Raw genomic sequence first — 19,890 nt, 5'->3', positions numbered from 1 at the left:
GTTATGAAATCAGCAAACCCTCTTGACTTTCTTAGTAATTCTATTTTATGTGGTTCTGGCTTTCAGGCAGATTCAAGAATGACATAATCTTCTTTTCCCACCCACAGATTTTGGACTGTTGCTGCTGGTTACACCCTTCCGAGTAATGTGCAACATGAATCTGTCTGATCCCATATGCCCATAAATGGAAGGCAGCCCAGCAAAGATGACTAAAACCCAGTTTCTTGGCTTTCTGTTGATCACCACCATAGGTAGAGCAAGGCCTCTTCATTTTTTTTCCTGTCTGTTAATATTATTTAGGTTTCTGTGCCGGAATGTCAGTCCGACGTCATGCTGTTTTAGAAGGAAATGGACTAATTTTTCAATACACTTTACTCCTGTTACCAAGGGGTGAGCAGGTATCTTGAATATAGTAGCAGCGAATAAACAAGCTATACAAAGTTCTTCTATTGCGTTTTTTACCGGAGCATTTACGTAAATGCACTCAAAAAGTAGAGAATTCTCCACTTGAGTAAAAAAAAAAAAATAGAACTTGGCTAGTATGTACTCACAAGCACTATAGCAATCATACTTTGTATTATTAGCAGTACTGGATTCAAGTACCAAGCTATGTAGCAACAGGATAAACATCATAAAGAAAAGGCACTTTCTGAAGTTTGTTATCAACATTATTGAATTCAAAACATTTTACAGTGCAGTCCCAATGCCAGTCTCAGCAAGCCTCTCCCGACTTCCTGAAGACAACAAGAGTGTTTGTAGGAGTAGGAAATACGTTTTTATACAGCAGAGACAGCAAAGCTTCCAGCTATGCATACCACAATGCTAAGACATGATCATAAGGTGAGAGCAGGATGCAGCATGCACAGAATGCCTTGTCCTAGACCCAAAGCCAGAGTTTCAGAGAAAGAAGTACTCCTTGGCCCTTGGAAAGGGCAACGTGTGCAGCACTGACACAGCTCAGCTTGCCCTGGTCATTCGCCCTGGGCTCATGGGTGCCTGCAGAAGTTCTGAGAAGACATTATATGCCTCTCTGGTCCGTATAGGATAGAGGGTGAGACACCTGTCCATCCCCTTGTACTTTCCACAAAATCTAGACATCATTCTGCCCTGCAGGTTAGCTCTAATTACAACTTGGTCTCTATGCCTCTGCCACAAAAAAAAAAAAAAAAAAAAAAAAAAACACCATTCCTTTCCAAAGGCAATTCATCTGCAGCATTCATCTCCACAAGATCTCGTCTTTACAACTATGTTTTTTCATAACTTGGTCATGCTCTTAAGGACAGCACCATAGTTACTTGGGCCTCTTAAGTTCAAGTCTACCAAAAAACTTTGCTCTAAGCATAGCTTCAGGGCAATTACTCACTCTGTGGCAATTACACTGTTGCTTTAAGAACTGACATTTACTGCCAGTCAAATAAAAAAAGTTCATATCATACTCAAGGAACACTAGTCCATGTCTAGAAGAAATAGAAAAGAACATATAACCTGAAAAGATAAACACTTGACTTCTTTCTACTCTTGGGTAATGTGTCAACTCTGAAAAAAAAATGGTTATTCTGAGTCAATGAGTTTGCATCAGGATCACAGAATCATAGAATGGTTTGGGTTGGAAGGGACCTTAAGGATCATCTAATTCCAACCCCTCTGCCATGGGCAGAGACATCTCCCACCAAATCAGGTCGCTAAAAGCCCCATCTAACCTGGCCTTGAGCACCTCCAGGGATGGGGCATCCACAGTTTCTTTGGGCAGCCTGTGCCAGGGCCTCACCACCCTCACAGTAAAGAATTTCTTCTTAATATTTAATCTAAGTCTACACTTATTTAGTTTAAAGCCCTTGTCCTATCACTACACTCCCTGTCAAAACTACTTGTTAAAACCCCTTGTTCTATTGCTACACTCCCTGACCAAGAGTCCCTCCCCAGCTTTCCTGTAGGCCCCCTTTAGGTACTGGAAGGTCGCTACAAAGTCTCCCTGAAGCCTTCTCTTCTTCAGGTTGAACAACCCCAATTCTCTCCGCCTGTCTTCATGGAAGAGGTGCTCCAGCCCTCTGAATGTGTAGTCTGAGATGCAGAAAAAGAGAAGGTAGAAGACAAAGTACTCATGGGACATTTTTCATGATCAGGTAGACTGCTACATCTTCCCTTGTTCCTCTTCTAAGTTCAGTGCAGGTGAAAGTCATGATTTTCACTCCCAGCAGTGTGTGATAATCCAATTGAACATGTATATAGCAGGAAGAAAACTGTGAGATAGGCTAGAAAATGGGACAAATTGATTGTAACAGTCACCAAAGACTGAAATTCATGATAAATACAACAGGAATTCCATGTGAAATGGGTTGAGAGAATTATTTCTTTCTCTAGGCTCAGGTCAAAATGCAAGCTACAGTAACATCTTTATTTCAGTGATAGAAATTACCTGGCTAATTTGTTACAACATTTTAAGAAAGGGATAATATGAAAACCCTATACGATTCTACTTTGGTGCAATCAAAAAGTCCAAGGCACTCTAAAAGATGGCCTCTCAAGGTAATTGGTAAGTTCTAGGAAGTTTTTACAAATGTATCTGCCCTTTACTGACAGAATAAAATAAAAGATTACTTAGATGGCCAAGCTCTTAATGAGATCTATTTCTTCTAGTAATGCAATTCTTGTTAATAGCTCTTTTGATACTAAGAATGAAAATCTGTTTTAGCAGCAGTGGAATTGTAGTTATTTAAGACATTAAATTCACCCAACCACATTAACATGAATATTAAACATTTTAGTTTCTCATAATGACAAACAATAATATTACACAAGCATTTTCAATAATATTTTTTAAATGTTATACACCTTATGGTTTTTTTTACTATACATGAAGACAAGAGTAGCTACGAAACCATTCAACTTCTGCCACCATCTCATGGCAAAAAGATAATATATATTCCTTTAGAAAGACAGTAAGAACTTTTTTAAACAGACAGGTAGAAAGTATATGTGAGGACAGACTATATCAGTTGATATTTTACTTTTGGAACAGAGTATTTGCTGGAACAGATTGAGGCTAAGAATCTAAAGTGCTTGTCCAAGCTTCTCTAACAACCTTACCTGTATGAAAACTTGGGGCAAGTCATCAGCTGGAATCATCACCCCACAATGGTCAATCTTAACAGAAAACCTGAGCCTGAATTGCTGGCAAGAGCTGAGCAAGGAGCACAAACAACATTTTCTGTTCTGATTTTAACAATGCTCACATCATTATTGCATCTGCCTTTCGTTAGTATTCTAAAAAATCATGTCAAGAACATTGCAAAACCAAAATGTGTATACTTACTTTAGCAACATATTTGCACAAAGCTAAAGCTAAATAGCTAAAAAAGAAATGGTAATACTAAAGGATGATTCTGTGAGTAACACCTAGCTAATCAATAGACAGAAATATCAGACAATCCATCCACACATCAAACCAATCCATACTGAAAATAGTACGTTGTAACAAATGACTCATGACAAAGTGTACTCCATACTGTACAGGGAAAAACTGCATTTGTCAAATTAATTATTATTGTTAAAGCCATGCTCTCCTCACTCTGAATCTAAATTTTATTCACATCCAATAGAAATATACCTGCATTTAAAAGAGTTGAATCTAGTCCTTAGATTTCAAAAGATCAAAATAAAATACATTGGGAAATGCTAGAATTTTAGTGTTCTTAATCAAAAAGATAAATTCCTGTACTAGGTATGTTTCAGTATGTAGATGTGATGGCAGTTTTCATCTGCGTTAAGTGCCTTAAATCTATGTTCCCATTTAAATTTGCAATAAAACTTTTACTGACTTGAATGATGAGAGTAAGAGTAATCCAGACTAACGTACTGAAAATACTGTTGCTAATTCTCAAACATATTAACAGAAGGAGTGTTCATGGTGTGTGCACATTACTACATCATTTATTGTACTATTTGACTTTTCATTTCATTTCATTTCACTGGTGACATAGAACCGCACTGTGTTGAGCTGCAGCTGACATTTAAATGATGCTTTTAAACCATGTAAAACTTCTTATTTAAAAATAAACTTGAAAGTTTGGAAAAATAAAAATTAAATAAGCCTATGAAGTAAATCAATTTTACTGTCAGTTTTTGCCTCACACAAAATTTTTTAAAGACTGTCCCTCAGAAGCTCATTCATTCATGGGCAGTACTTTGGCTCCATGTGCATTTATATAAGTAAGAAGAATTTTGGACCTCCTTTCTATTACATCAATAAGCTTTTCAATTCCTTTCCTGCCTCCTTGGCTCTCCCAGTATACTTTGTCAAGGAACAAAGACTGAAGCAACTTCTCCCGTAAACGCTGGCTCCTCAGCACTGAAACTGCAGATTCAGGGAATCTGGAAAAGCACAAAGAAAATCATCAGTTTTACCATCACTCTGAATTGCAATAATCATGTTGTGGTTTAGCAATTGATCTTATGAATATAGACTGCGACTCAGGAGAGGAAGTCCATGCATGACTAATCATATGCATGTTAATTGTATCTTTTACACAAGTAGAATTACTCATACATTTTTAGACATCCTGTAATTCACAAAATGCTTCATGGGCTGATGATATTTATTACAGTAACTTAGTGTCCCTTGCTTTTTGATTATAGTATGGTAACTCAGAGTAGTGCAAATTGCTTACAGAAGAGGTTTCCACAGAAACAAGTTTACATTAGTGGAGTTCAGACTTTCCTGTGTTACATCAGTCATGCCTTTATAGGTAAGGCACGAATCTGTTCTGTAAGGCCCTGGCAACTTGCAGATGCTACAGGTAATAAACTGAAAGTGTGTTTAGGGTAAACATAACTAAGCTTCACTGACAAATTAGATCTCCCCACAGACCTGGCAGAAGAAACCTGGAGTTAATGTAACACTGACACAGTAATAGTATCTGTCACACAGCTTAGGGAGCAGGACAAATCTCTTCTACACCAAGTACCCAGGCACCCTTTGTGAGCAGTACTTTATTCCTACTAAATGCTAAGGAGAGATTTTCCTTCCAACTGCAAAACCAGGAAGAAATTATCCATCTTTTTACAAAACTAATAACTTAAAACTTACTCATTGATTCCTTGCAGTATTTTGAAGTCAAGATTGTCCTCGCTTCTGTCAAAGAAACCATTATTGTCTATAAAGGCCAAATGCCTTCGGTCATGCCTTCTCTGCACTATGTGTGTCAGGTCGACAGCATCCTGATTGCTGCATTTCAGCGTCAGCCCTTGCTGCATGCAGGAATCTTCCTTCAGAGGTTTGAATCCGCAGCAGTTTCTGTCTAGCCGGTTATAGATCTAAAACCAAGCACAGCAGAGCGCCGACTGAAAACAACTTCAAACAATTTGGGGCACAGTGCCACTGTCAGACTTCGCTCACTAACCCAGCTGGCAGGAAAGCAAGCTCAGAACAAGCATAATTAAAGGGAGCAGTGAAATGGCATTAAAGACCTTGTCCCCAAATTTCATATACTGTTAGAAGCAATTTGTCAGGCTACATATTGTATCCATTTGATGGCCATGATTTGTTATGTCAGTAGACATTCCTTGAAAATAATGGAACAATAGGACTTTGTAACAAGATGGGGAATACAATTCAAGTTTTTACCAAAATGCTATAGCTTTTTTTTTTTTTTAAATTTTCTCTGTGAGCACAATAGAAATAGCACAACCTGACATGCACGAAGGGCCTCTATTTTGTAGACTTTATCAGACTTATACATGCAAAAAAAAAAAAAAATATATTGAAAAGATGAGCAAGGGGAACATTAAGTCAGTCACCAGAAGCTACCAAATGCAGGAATGAGGAGTGCATTTCTAAACACAGAGAAGCCTCCGTGAGCTGCCCTGTGGTGCATACTTCAATGACATCATGGCCCAGGCTATTGTTTCACACGCAAATGCTCGCTTATTCATCACACAGCACTTAGCTGGGAGGAATACATCTGGTCTAACTTTAGCGGTGTAAATGCTAAGCATCTCTCCTGACCTAGTCATTTCTGTTTCTTACGTAAACAATGACAAGTACTAGGCACCCCCAGTGCAAAGGATGCCATTTTAGGATAACTGTCTTGCATGGGAAGGATAAATCACTCTTTACAGGTACTTCTACCCTCTGGTGTGTAGATGAGAATAAATGCCCAGCATTTCCAGGGCCCTGAGTGCACAGATAGGCCTTAATTGGCCTAATCAGCCTCACCTGGGACCTCCACACCCACACCTACCCTCTCTCTGCCCATTGGCCCAGGAGCTCTATACAAGTTCAGGCTCAGGCCCTTAGTTCTCCTCTGGGCCTTGCTGTGGGAGCACCTGTTCCTCACCCTGTTACCTGGTGCTCCTGGATTGTTGCTCGGTGGCCTTGGAGCTGGATTGCCACCTTGTCTCTGCTTGATGCTCACTGAGCTACCAGAGGGACCCACTGTCATTCCTTCTGGGCTGCCTCTTGTGCCATGGGACCAGCCATGCTGTGTGGATGTCCTGCCCTGGCTTCCCCTGGGGAGCAGCCCTGTTCTTGCTCACAGGTGTTTACAGAGCAGAAGACAGGTAAGATGCCTCCAAGGCTTAATGAGTATTTAATTAATGTCTTTTTTTTTTTCCTCTCTTTGTTCACTGTGTGCTGCTAACTCTTAAAACTGCTCTAAGCATAAAAATAATAACACTCATGTACACATGAAACCTTCTAAAGTTAGTCTTATTTTTTGACACCCCACTGAAATGAAGTGTTGTGACCTCTTATGATTTAGAGCTGTGCTTAAAGTTAGAAAGGCCTCCTATTTTTTTCATCAGATGAAAGTCCAAGAGTTGTGTTCTCTTATGTAGCACTATTGCTACTGGTCTTGCTGGCAGTGTTTATTTTCAGCTGAGAAAATCCTGAGGAAAGGAATGGATTTCTCTCTCTTCCTTGCTGAGCAGCATTCAGCGTCTTCAAGCCCAAGAGCCCCTGTTGTTTGCAGTGTTGTAGCTCATTTCTCATTCAATCTATTCTAAGTTTTGCCAAAAAGTGAAGTAGAGATTTACAGACTCCTTTGATGCATAGCCGTAATTCGTCTTCACCACACCTCATTACATGCATTAAATAGATGAGGAGATCATGTTCTTGCAGACAGCCTCTTCATAATGCCTTCTGTTAGTGTTAAGGCAGAGCACTGGGATACTCTGGAGCTGATGTTGCAACCTTAACAGTTTAACACTGATTTCTGTTATATATTTATGTATGTACATGAGTGCTTCAAAACCCCATAATTAAAAAAATAACTTTTACTTTTAATGTCCTTACTTCACCTGAGTTCTTGAAGACAAGTAAAGGTCAAATACAAGCATTTTTCAGCTTGCTCCGATGTTTTATATTTGTTATTTGAATTCAGAAGATAGGAATCTCTTTAAGGGCACCAAAGCCATTCTGATGGAAGCATGTTTAACAGGGAATACTTCTCACCAGTACTCGTTCTGAAAAATTCATGAAGCAGTTTTTTTCAACGTTCTGTAGTTTACCACACTAGACTTTGCACTGTTAAAGTATTTTTATTGATATTAAGCTCAGTTTCTGCTATGATTAATTTCAGACTATTATAATCAATGTCCTCTGAATATCTTGAACACTATCTTGTTATCTTGATGTTTATGCTCCTCAAAGTCTAAGCTGTTTGGTTATCTTTGGACCACAGTCATGGTAAGCACATTGCAACATGTGTATTTTAATGGTTCTTTAAACTCTCTTTAGCTTTTTCTGCATCATTGATTCTGGTTCAATCTTATATGTGCATGACGAGAAAATTCACCTGCAGTAGTGTATTCATGTGGCTTTTCTGGGGGAACTGCAGATCCAGGTAGGTTCCATGGAGGTTCTAATTACCTTGCTGATGCAGGCAGCTTTTTAACAGGATATTGCAATTAAGACCTCCTGGAGCAAACTCCTAACTAAGAACTTTGATTTTTTTGTACATATGTCTGCACAAAACCGTACATAAGAAAGGTGTTAGGTTTTTTGGCTTTTTCCAGTCTAGAGGTGTGCAGATCAATATGGAAATAACTAGAGACAGGAAAACCTCTTGGTGCATAAAGCCACATATCCTTTACCATAACTGAAGACTGGAATCATTGAAAAGCTTGAAGTTTTCCACTCAAAACTAGCTACCTGGTGGTATAAAGCAGCCCAGGTTAGAAGGGTCCTCAAGAGATCATCAGGTCCAACATTAATATGTATGATAACAGTATAAACATTTGTACCCACAAGCAGCATTTGCAAGATAATTAGTCTATTAAACAAAGTTGCTTATTTATTTAGACTATTAAACAAAACTACTAGAATCCTGGCTTCTATTAGGGCTACACACCATAGCTTGGCATTTTAAACTTGGAAACCCTTCTTAGCATTTTTCATGTTAGAATGCTCTAATATGCTGATAGACTAAAGTCTGAGAGCATAGGTAAAACTTTAACCTTTGAACTGTAAGACCTTCTTTCACTCACTTTCTGGTATGTACAATCTTCTTTGGTATGCAACTGGAAGTATAAACTGATACCAGATACAACTGAGGGCAATTTATTTTGTGTACAGTTCTATCCTGTTGTACTTTATTTCAGCTGACCTTTCCTTCCTCATTAAGTCTAAACACTAAGTCACTGGTAAATTTTTTAAAAGGCAGAAAATTTACCACTACAACTATTGTCTTGATCCATATTTCAGTTGACTAAAACCAAGCAGCTGAACCCTTTCTCATCATGAGAACAGAGCTTTGCAGTTGTGAGCAGTCAAGGACCATATCCAGTGAAAGGAGTCAAGGAGAAACAGTATGCATGACTCAAAGGTGAAATAAAAACAAGATGTTTCAAGACAAAAGCCTTTACTTCCTCTTCTGGAAAATGAGTTGGTCAAGTTCCTGATCTTTCCATGATTACAAGCTGAGTTTTGAACATTTTAATCATAAATGACTTCAAATTGTGCAAATTCATCTTTCCCAAATCTTAAAACAAACTAAAATTACTTTTCTAAGAGTCCCGTGTGCTCATGTGACTTTTGAGGCAGATAACTGTGTTCTATAAATGTTTTACCTGCAGAAGAAAATCAAAGAGTGCCATCTTGGACCATTCATGATGGTGGATTTCAGTACAGCCCCACTCAACTTTGGGAACTTTACCATTCTGCCAGCATTTCTGCTTCAATAGTTGCTGATATCTCCCCCAGGTTAATCTCACTGAAGAATGGGTATTGTTATCTGTTGGACTCAGTGAGGAATCCCAGAGAATAACAGGACAGGCTTGACCGGCTGAAAAAGGAAAAACAAATAATTGCTATACTGGAGTACTGTCAGACTTGCTTGATCTTTCTTTAGACATTGCCTAAGCATCAATAATTATAGCATTTTACAGATGTGGCAGAAAAAAAATTGCCACAGACAAATAACTTGACTTCCTTTGGTTAATGTGGTCTTATTCCACATCTAAAACCAGCCACCACAGGAATGGACAAAGAACAGACATTGTAACTGCCTTCAGTGTACAGAAGGCTTTTTTCTCTTTGAAGCAGGAGATTAACGTAAGAAGTCACATATTAAACCAAACTATTACAAAGTTCATAAGTAGATTTAGAGCCTACAGTGCTGTTGTGAACCAATGCTACAGGTTTCCCTCACTGCAGTGAATTGATGATGGTTCACAAGAGCTGATAACTTCTCTCAAAGGGTGTTTTCCTGGGTAATGGGCATAAAAAGATTACAAATCCTATACTCAAAGTGGATTTATACTGTTTTCTTTTGGTATTGTATGCCTATAATGTATGATTTCACAATCCTGAAATGATGTATGAGAATACTGTAGAATATGAACTTAGCATGAATAAACACTTTGACAAGTATTTTTTTATTATACAACTATAACATGAGCTAGCTTTTTTCTACAATGATTATGGCCACATTCTTTAATTCTTTTTCTGTGTAAAGAATACTCCACTTTCTCCTGAAACTGGTAAGTCAAGTGTCTTAGCTTTGGTGAATTCAAGTGTTTGTAGTATTTAGTGGGAAGTAGCCTCTGCAAAGAATTTAAAATATGCTAAAATACATTTCACTCAATATCAAATAACAGGCATGTGTATCCTCTTTAGCAAAGTGGAACTTTCTATTTCATTGCTGACTCAATGCTTCTGTTGCTGCCTTAAGCAGTCAAGGATCCAGGACTGACTGCGGTTTGTACACACTTTAAAACAAAGAAAATATTTATATTTTTGGGTGTAGACAGAAGGCCAAGATACAATGTCTTGGTATGGACAGGAGGAACCATTCAACTGCAGAGCTGTTAGCTAATAAATAACAGGTGTTGGAACATGTGCAAAGCTTTAGAATTTATTTATATTTGTCTCGAATGTCAATAAACCTAAACACCACAGTTGTATAACTCATGGGATAGTTATATGCAGCCCGTAGAGAGACAAACTGTGTCTTCTGTATGCATTTGGACCCAAAGATGCATTTGAAAAGAAGCTCTCAATCTCCCATGAAAGCAATGAGCTTCACGGCAACTTCTCCAGAGGCAACCTGGACAGATGTCTGTACAGAGAAAATTGGCATCTGTGACAAACAGGAAGGTTTTAAAAAAAAAAAGCCAATGCAAATGTTCCATCTGTAAGCAGCATGAACTGCTGATGGATCTCCACTGAGTTGAATCAAAAAGCACTTTCTTCAATGGATGCAGACTGATCTGAAACAGGTAGGAAATTCTTTGCCCAGAATTAGCAGTGAATCATATGTGAAGATCTACCTTTTTGTTGCCAAAAAAAGCATGATAAGACCCCACATGCAGTCAAGCTCAAATGTGTTCTTTTTCATTAGTAAAAATAGAGAAAAGCAAAATCTTCTCAAACACTAGAATGTACTTGATGATCTTCTCTCTGACATGTGCATACAAGGTAGTTCTCAAACTAAACCAAGATGCAGCTATCCACCTCTTCAACTCCCCTCCCCATTGCCTGATGTTTCCTTAGGAACTCAGAAGGTGTCCTTTTGTTAGGAATATCAATCTCTTTCACTATGATCAGTACTTCCTTTATCAGCATTGTGCACCAGCATCTTTTCTCTGGGGGGGGGGGAAAAAGAGTGTTGAGCACTCCTGAAAAATCAGGCTCCTCTACTGAGATGCATGAATACGCATTTAGGAATTTAAATTCAGAAACCCTGGCCGCTTCCCAATCTCTCTCTCTAGCTCCATCACTGACATTGTAGATGACTTTAGCCAAGTCAGGTCAACTATTAGCTAAGCTACTCTTCCAAGCCAGTTGGAGAAAGCCTATACAAGCAATAGGAACTGCCACCAAAAAGCAAAGGACAGTGTCCTTCAGGACCAAATCTGATCTTTTATTTTTGTATCTCTGACAGCAGCTTATGTAACTACTTGCAAAATTTTTCCACAAGCCAAACACGTGAACTGTCTTCTAACAAAACAAACATCTCCTGTCTATCCAAAAGGGACATGATAAACAATAGTAATATAAATACTTGAAAAATATGAATAATATCTTGCCAGTTTCCATTAAGACACAAAAACAATTTTAAAAGACCAAGGCTAAATGCAGGAAATGTTTGCATTTCAGAGGAAATGGGAGCAGAAAAGATGAGCCAAAATAAAATCTTTCAACTCTGTAATATAAATTGAATTACAGGAATATGAAACAGCAGCTTCAGTAAAGAGCAGTGACTCAACTTTTTGACACTGGCAGGAAAAACATGAAGACGCTGAATTAAAGCAGATAAGGGGGTTGATTAATAGCTGCATGAATTGGCATGACCACAGCGAGGTAGGGAGAGTTGTTCTGCTTCAGACCTCCCAAGCGTGGGGCTGAAGTAAACTGAGCAATGGAAAGCAAGGCCTGACCAGGAGCTCCCAGTCTGACACAGCCAGAACTAAAGGGGTCCAGCACATGTCAGAATATGTCCAATTGTTCTGGGAGCGCCTCTTTCCTCTGCAGTTTTATATGGTAACACAGAAGGTTAATGCTTTGCTGCTGCTGCAGCTCCAACAACCAAGGATGCTACTGCTGCCTGTAACTGAAGGACCTGGGGTCTGAAATAACTTCTGATAAACCCACCATGAGAGAAGGAAATACTGTGATAGCGCTGGTGAAGCTTGACTTCAAAGCGGATTGACTTCATTTTCTTTTCATCTGCTGTTTTAGACCCATTTAACCAGTTGGCTACCTAAAGATGAAAAGATTTGCAAAATTTCACGGAAAAGTCTTTTGAAACTTGTATTGGAACCAGCTTCCTAGTAATTCATATGGATTTTTCAGCACCAAAATATTTCTAAAAATTTCTTTGGCCCTTAGGATCCACTGCGTCAGGGAATCCTGAGCTGAGTAAGCTAACACAAGGGAAACCTCAGGTTGCTGAGGCTAGACTGCCCCAAGGTGTTCAAACTACTTCATTCACAGTTAGGTAATGTACCCCGGCTTGGCTTCTGTATCAGTATCATCTTAGATATCCAGACACCATATCACTTTAAAAATGGTCTACATGCTTTTTAAGCATATTTGCATGGATACTCTTGCAAATGTTATCATACCATATTGTGTACTAACTTATATCCACAGCATTTTTTCCGACTTTGAAAGAAATACTTTCAAACATTCCCAAGAGAACTTCAATAAAGAAAGCAGGTCGTTCGTGAGGTGCTTAAAGCCCTTTCTCGAGCTCATCATTGTTTGCAGTGATGCAGTGCAGTTTACCACTGCCACACTTGAAAGGAACAATTTAGTTGCCCACATAGTATCAGGAAGGGATAATTTAGTGTAGAAAGCTGAGGGGGACTGACACAGAGCATTATTTGAACTTGAGAGTTTATTTTAGATTAAATTCTGAGAGCAAATGCAAAGGACAGAAGCAGGAAGAATGGAGAAGTTAGGCCATTTATTTTTTCCTCCCGCTGCACCTTACTTGCAATGTTTCTGTCCCATGTGCATATGGATGTCCAAATTAAGGAGTTCATGAAATCTGTTGATCTCTAGCCTACGGACTGCACTATTGCTTATACACAGCCTTCTCTACCCAACAAAATACTGGAAATATACCCGCTGGTACTCCTCTGAGAGGTACAGCATTATGGCATAAGTTGTTTGGGTGACGGGACAGACAAATTGAAGCGCTTTAGAGTATTCTGAATGCATAAAGCAATGCCAGATTTTTATTACTCCCTATTTTGCCTTAACATTAATGATTCATATTACCCTTACCTGCTTTTGCACAACTCATGGTGGGATGGCCAAGGCAGGCAGATAGTGCAGGGTATAACAGGAAAATCTATGGCTCTATTTATCACATGGAAGCCAATAAAGCAAAATGACAAGTGTACCCAGTAGAGCTGTCTATCAGTGTCATTCGTCTGTTTGCACTAAACTAACCACGAAGGGTGGTTACTCAAAGGAAGAGCTTCTTGCACTTTTCAGGAACAAAAAGTCCTGGCAAATAGTCAGCTCGATCCTCAGATAAGAAGCCCCACTGGACTGAATATAGCTGTGCTTGCTCCTCTCGGCACAGGATCAAACATAGCCACATTTACCATATCAGAAAACTGGGGGGGAAGAGGGGTGGTAATCGGCATGTGGTAGCTCAGGCCTTAAGCAAGAGATGCAACAAAACTGCAGCAGTTGCTGCGCTGTGTACCAAAAGCTGAGCAAAGACCTCAGCCTCATCACTAACGTGCAAGGAGCCCAAGTCCTCTCCCTTTGGTGGTGAGCTGCAGAAGAGGAGCAAACCCCTCCTCCTGTGTTACTTCATCAGTGACTCGTGCCCTGGCAAACCCTGGCATCGTCCTACGCTGCTGCTGAGCCAGAGGCAAGCTGTGCAGTCATTTTACTTTGCTTCTCTGCAAGGTGACCAAGGTTGGTCTGTGCCACTAAGCAAGGTCACTGAAGTCTCCTCTATTCCTTAGGTTAGGACCGTCAAATAATAAAGATTCTCCATCCTGTGTTATTAATGTGACCATACCAAAACTCATTCACACAAGAGCCATCCTCTGCTTTCTCCACAACAGATGGAGCTTTATGATAATTTTTGGTTGCTTTACAGGCTAATCCTTTTTGGTTTATAGGTGTTTTGGAGCTCACAGCATGTTCATACCTTGTAGTTAGCAATAGGAGTAATGAATATCTGCTTGTGTGCACCCAGACTCATGCTCTCTGCCTGTAAGACTGAACTTGCAAGGGCTTTGCTCACCTGTACTCCCCAGGCTATTTACGTTAGATTAATTAACTGCAAAAATATGAGGGAAAGAGTTACCATGCCCGATTTTTCCATCCATGATGGAAAAAGAATATAGACCATAAAAACATCCAGATAACACTGAGGAACGTTTACAATTAACTAGGAAAGAGAAGGGCAGTAGCCAGAGAAATTGCATACAGTATTTCGCTAGGCTTTTAAAGAAAACACATCAGTGAGGGAATTGTGGGAATAAAGGAAACAAAACCTCTACAGGGATTTACTAAGTGGTTCTTTGAAACTGCTCTGACAAGTGTATGACAGTTTTGAGAAGCTCATTTTTTAAGATTTTAATGCTACATCAAACATGTCCTGTTACATCACATCACAACTGAGGCAAGATAAAGGGAGGTGTCGTGGGGAGAGAGATGTCAGCCCAGAAGCTGTGTACATTTGTAGACACACAATCTCTACTCCTGCACTGCTCTCTTTCCCATATGAATAACCATGATTATCAGAAGCTGCTCTGCAAAAACCATTGGAGAGCCCACCTAATCTTAACCTAAACGCATGCAAGTAAGAGAAATAAGCTCACTAAGTGTTCATATTGCTCTTAGGAATATGCTTTTGTTCATTTTCTCAACACAAAGATGTTTTCAAGATTATGCTAAATACAAGCATGCAAATGCTTGTAATGGGCGCAAGTAGCTACTAGGCATCTGAGCTCCAGCATATTTTGAGGCTAAAGAAATGGAGAGAGACAAGGTACGGCAACTGTTCCAAATCCTCTGTTCACCCTTTAGCTGGAAAAAATGAAGTGGGACCAAAATAATGTTATTTCTCTTCTCATCACCTAGCAACACTCTTCTTGCTATAGGAACATAGCCAGTTATGTGGAAAAGAAAATTAAAATGAGCAGAATGACTCTCTCTGTCCCAGACAGTCCAAAACATGCTTCAAGGTGACAGACACCGGGCGACACAATGCACAATTAGCCTAATGGGTGCTCACAGGGGCTTGCGGTCTGTCAGCTCTGCAGCCACACCGGGCACAATTCCTCCAACCGAACTACCTTAACTCTTCCTGACAGCTCTAGAGCAATAAATCTCCTGCCTAAAAATAACCTAGGCATAATGTATCTTCCATGCTCTGCAAGTATGAATAATATTCAGAAGCCACCAAACTGTTATTCCTAGAGATTCATTCACACAGTTGCACAGGCTGCCAAAGGGAAGATTTACAAAGTAGGAACAAATCAGAGATCACTAGGTCCTCCTCCTGCTGTCAGATTTCAGAAAGTCATTCCTGAATTACTTGTTTGTTGTTTCTTTTTTTTTTTTTTTTGACAGATGGATTGATATAAAAATATTTCCTATAAGCTAATTTCAGCAGCAAGAAATGAACAGCAAAAACAAATAGCTGGCCACTTCAGCAATGATTCATTAAAATGCAACGTAGTCCTTTAGGGTTGTGATTTGCAACTGTACAAAAATAGCAGTTAGGCTGAAGACGTTTAACAAGATGGCTATGTTAGAAGTAAACTTCTAACTGACATTACGTCTGAAATCTATCTTTAATTTCACTATAGCATAGAAAGCAAAAATTTGCACTGAAAATTGTTTAAACCAATCATGTAACAGGCATACTGCGTTATTTCCTGTATATATTTCTGTCTGCATAATATATAATGAAGGTACGTGTAATGAGCCTCAAAATGTCAAGCTGGATTCACTGAGATGTAGTAATATTTTTTGAATTATCAGGGGAGAGGGAAGAATTTTTTTTTGAAAATTGACAGTTTCCAGAGTCAGTAGTAGCATTAAGCTTCTTCAGGAAGTCCCCTACTTCTCCAAGTAGGTTATCTGACAAAATACAAAACACCTTTCCTGCACCATCTGTTTGAGAGATTAATTCTTGTGCTCGCTTTCAATAATATCTTATTGAAGTCAAATCTAAGAGATGAGAAAACAAAACAAGACAAACAAAAAAACAGAAATGCTCATCGAATCACCAGGTAATCTTCTGGAATTTCTTTCACCTCTTTAGTCATTCTATACAATGCCATGTGATCTACAGATGACTCCCTCTCTTTTTTCGCATTCCATAGTCTCATGGACAGTGAATCGTTAGAGCAACTCAATTATTGTATTTATTCTAAATTTCAGGGTACAGTATCCTTTGGACGGGACAATTACATGGAAGAAGTTGCAGACAGATACCAGCTTTACTCCCCTGCAACGACTGGATTAGTTCTCAGACTAGCAAGAGTTAAAGGCTGCTGCTGTCCTGCAGTTAATGTGGGAAGGGGAAGGAAACCTCAGCACCCCATCTGGAAGCTGAAAATCATAGGAATGTGTTACCTTGGAAGAACTCCGATTTCCTGCTTACAGAAGGTAAACTCCTGTTTAGCCCCAAGATCCTATCCAAATGAAAGGCAAACACTTCGCTCATGTCAAGAGGTCGTTTGATGATGGCACAGTGCCCTCGATTACAAGCAGCTTCTGTGGTGCTGGGACCCCTCTCAAATACTACCAGGACTGCTTTCTGAGAAGGTACTTCTTGGATGCTCTCTATCGGAGAATCTGCCAGCATACGCATGCTTAGGATATCTTCTTTGCTCAGCCAAGAGGGAGAGCTCTCACTGTAAATCCTGATATTGCTCTCCTCAGCCTGGCGCTGTTCCTTTAGACCTCCAGAAATCCCCCCAGGTCTCTGGTGACCTCGCTTCCCGATTGCCATGTCTTTCTGCCTGTGTTCATCCAGGTGGTGCTTTCCTGCCTCAGGAGCTATTGCTGCTCCCTTTGCGCCTTCAGCACGCGTGGCCCTCCCCGGCTGCTGGACAAAGGTCTCTTCCTGGCCAGTGAAAGCGGCTTTCGGAAAGTGCTGCCCATAGGACAAAGGGATTGCATGTTTCTTCCTGCGCTTTGGCTTCACCGTGCCTCTGATGTTGGCAGGCTTGCTGCGCTTGGACCGCAGGGTGATATAAACTACGTTGGGTGGCACCGAGGTCCCATTGCCACCAAGCTGGGGTTCCTGGAAGCTGGGTGGTGACAGGGTGCCATCCAGTGGGATGCCCAGAAAAGGAGTTTGAGCTGCATCTTGGAGACTTCTGGAACTGATTTTTTGGTGTCCTCCTTTGTGCTGGGGTAAAACGTGACCCACTTGACTGACAAGGAATCCCAGGTAGATCACACAAGCAGTGCCCACCAGCACATTCCTCCTTGTCCTCGGTCGCCTGCAGGTCCACAGCCTCAGCACCCGTGGGGAGCAGAGGCAGCAAATAAACAAGTTTTTGATTTTACCTGGCTGATCAAAGAAGGTCATTTCTCTAGCAAATCCGCATGATGAAAACAGCATAAAGTCTTCCGTACATTCCAGCCAGGATGATGATGATGCATGATTTCCCTTCCCCGATTTCTATTTCTCCTTTTCCAAATAGCTTCCAGCATGGATGATGGACAGAGGCTACTGATATGCCTGGGAATGTGTTCAGTACTAAGGATCCAGACACTCCACCTCTACAAGCCGTTAAATACTTATCAGCCACCACGGGGCAAGTGATTGGCTTCAGAGAATGAATGGAGCCAGCTACGTAAGCAAAGTTTACTGACTTGTAGCCTAAAATATCTGAAGTTCTCCTTTGCAAACTGCAAAAAGAAAAGAGTTGAGCTGATAGTAGCATTTCATTTCATTACTCCTGTACTGTATCTGTGGTTCTATATTTTAAGAGACAAGTTCTAGGTGAGACAGTATACATAAATCCAGAAACATGCCAGAATACATCTTTCACTTTCTAATTATAATACAAATTAAACACCAAAATCATGAAATACAGGCTCAATTTGCAATCTCAGCTAGATGTATTCCATCATTAGAAGAAAAGCTTTTCAAACCCAGATCATTATCATCTTTTTCTTATGAGACAAGAGTCTTTACTAAAACCCATGTTATGGAAATGCTGTAAATTATAAAATATTAACCACCAATAACTATAGCAGTTAAATATGCACATATTCTCTAATACAAAAAGAAAGTAGCAGTGCCACATGTCTAGAGTTTAATAGGAATATAGTTCACATAATTCATAAGCCCCCATTAAAGAAGAAAGATGGTTAATTCTTTACACTCTCATGAAGCCATAAAATAGGATCTAGATATAGTTTTTCAAATAAAATGACAGTGGCTTATACATCCTTTCAAAGAAACAAAGATAGATTAAGTGCACACTGTATACTTACTGCTATAAAAATGTAAAATTTAAAATCTCTTACCTATTCAGCTTGACTCATCCTTTGTTCTGGTAAACTCCTTAGGTTAACAAAAATAACTTAGTAAAACTGACATTCTCAAAGTATGCTAGCACATATTTCATTTTTAAATATGGTCTACATGTAGGTATTTCATTACAAGCTAAATACTCTTTGGAGCCTAACTGTACTGAGAGGTTGTTTGCATGTGAACTGCTATAAACTTACATGAACCTCACGTTATAAAAAAAAAAAAAAAAAAAAAAAAAAAAGAACTTCTATTTTAAATTCTGTAATGAAAAGTCCTGTGAAGTATGTGCCTTCCAAAAGTGCATTCCATCCATTTCTAACTCCTGAGGGCCCTCTAGTGCACTGCAGGCAGATGTACTGAAGAAATTCCTGCTTTCCACGGTTTTCCCTTTTTAAAAAGAGGGCCTTCTGAATTTTAGATCATTTGAGAATTGTATGTTCTTGTGAGGAGAAATGAAAAACAGACCGTGGTTTTAAAATGCTGTTAACATGCTATTAAACAGGAGCATGTTTTCTATTTGTGCTTTCCAAAATGAGGCACAGCAGTCACTATGCAGATGGAAAAGTCAAGGCAGTAAGATGTTAACAGCTTGTGAAAAGTTAAGCAGTGAGACAATGGCGCAGCTATGACTTCTGACTCCTTGCCTAGTCCAAGTACAAAATAACAAAATCTCTGTTTACTGTAATTTAAACTAAAAGAGACATTCTCTGCTCCATTATTAATACTCTAAGGGGAACAGATTGTTTAAGGAAATGCTTTCTGTTTCAGATGGGTCTAATTTGAATTTATAAAAGTTTGTGAGTGGATTTTTTTCACTGACCTCACTTTTCTTTACTTTTTGTCTAAATATGTACTACCAAGTTAAGACGTCAAGATCCCTAGCCATTACTAGGAAAAGAGCTTTTTCCAAGTCTGAGTTCTTGGAGGAATGGAGATTATAAGAAATCTCTCTGGCTTTTAAGCTCTTCTCTCAATTTTTAGTTCAAATTCAACTGCAGGGATGTATCCCCACCCCCCCCCAAAAAAAAAAAAAAAAAAAAAAAAAAAAGACAGAGAGATTAATTGATTAATTTTAAAAGCTCCAGACAAGTGTATCAAAAATCTCAGTATAGATATGGCTACTGTTGCTTAGTATCCTTCACACTTTAAAGAAGTTCCCCAATGCAGACATTATTAGATCAGCCTTAGATGCTTGAGGGTCTTGCTGAAAGATGGATGGTTGTTAGCTAGAGTTATCAGCTTTGCAGCCCCTTTGGCCAACTGTGACCATAAATCACTTACAGTGAGGATAGCCTCCTATATTCCATTTAATATCAGTGCAAAATATCAGCAAATTATGCAGATAAAATCAGGGCATGGAGCATATTTACACATACACATGCAATCTTTTGAAATGCTTAAGATAGGCTTTCCC

At 39.4% G+C, this 19,890-nt stretch overlaps 2 protein-coding genes across 5 annotated transcripts in view; one reads left to right on the top strand and one right to left on the bottom strand.

The window, feature by feature from the left end:
- Positions 1-2,746: 2,746 nt before the first annotated feature.
- On the bottom strand, positions 2,747-18,683 carry GASK1B (golgi associated kinase 1B). Its single transcript, XM_040555437.1, has 5 exons — positions 18,470-18,683; positions 16,559-17,845; positions 9,067-9,281; positions 5,087-5,313; positions 2,747-4,371 (listed from the first exon to the last, which is right to left on the bottom strand). Exons 2-5 carry the CDS (start codon positions 17,553-17,555, stop codon positions 4,164-4,166), a joined length of 1,647 nt encoding a protein of 548 aa, XP_040411371.1. The 5' UTR covers positions 17,556-17,845; positions 18,470-18,683; the 3' UTR covers positions 2,747-4,163.
- Positions 4,642-19,890, top strand: part of TMEM144 (transmembrane protein 144) — a 34,298-nt gene continuing 19,049 nt past the window's right edge. For 3 of the 4 annotated variants that reach the window (XM_040555445.1, XM_040555438.1, XM_040555443.1), the window contains exons 1-2: positions 4,642-4,652; positions 5,976-5,977. The gene's annotated coding sequence lies outside the window, so the exon portion shown is untranslated. The remainder of the gene's footprint in view (positions 4,653-5,975; positions 5,978-19,890) is intronic. The other variant, XM_040555441.1, reaches the window with a different exon arrangement.

This window comes from Cygnus olor, chromosome 4 (genome assembly GCF_009769625.2).
Source record: "Cygnus olor isolate bCygOlo1 chromosome 4, bCygOlo1.pri.v2, whole genome shotgun sequence".
NCBI lineage: Eukaryota > Metazoa > Chordata > Aves > Anseriformes > Anatidae > Cygnus > Cygnus olor.
The sequence above is the reverse complement of the archived record's forward strand: the minus strand, read 5'-3'. Positions and strand labels throughout refer to the sequence as shown.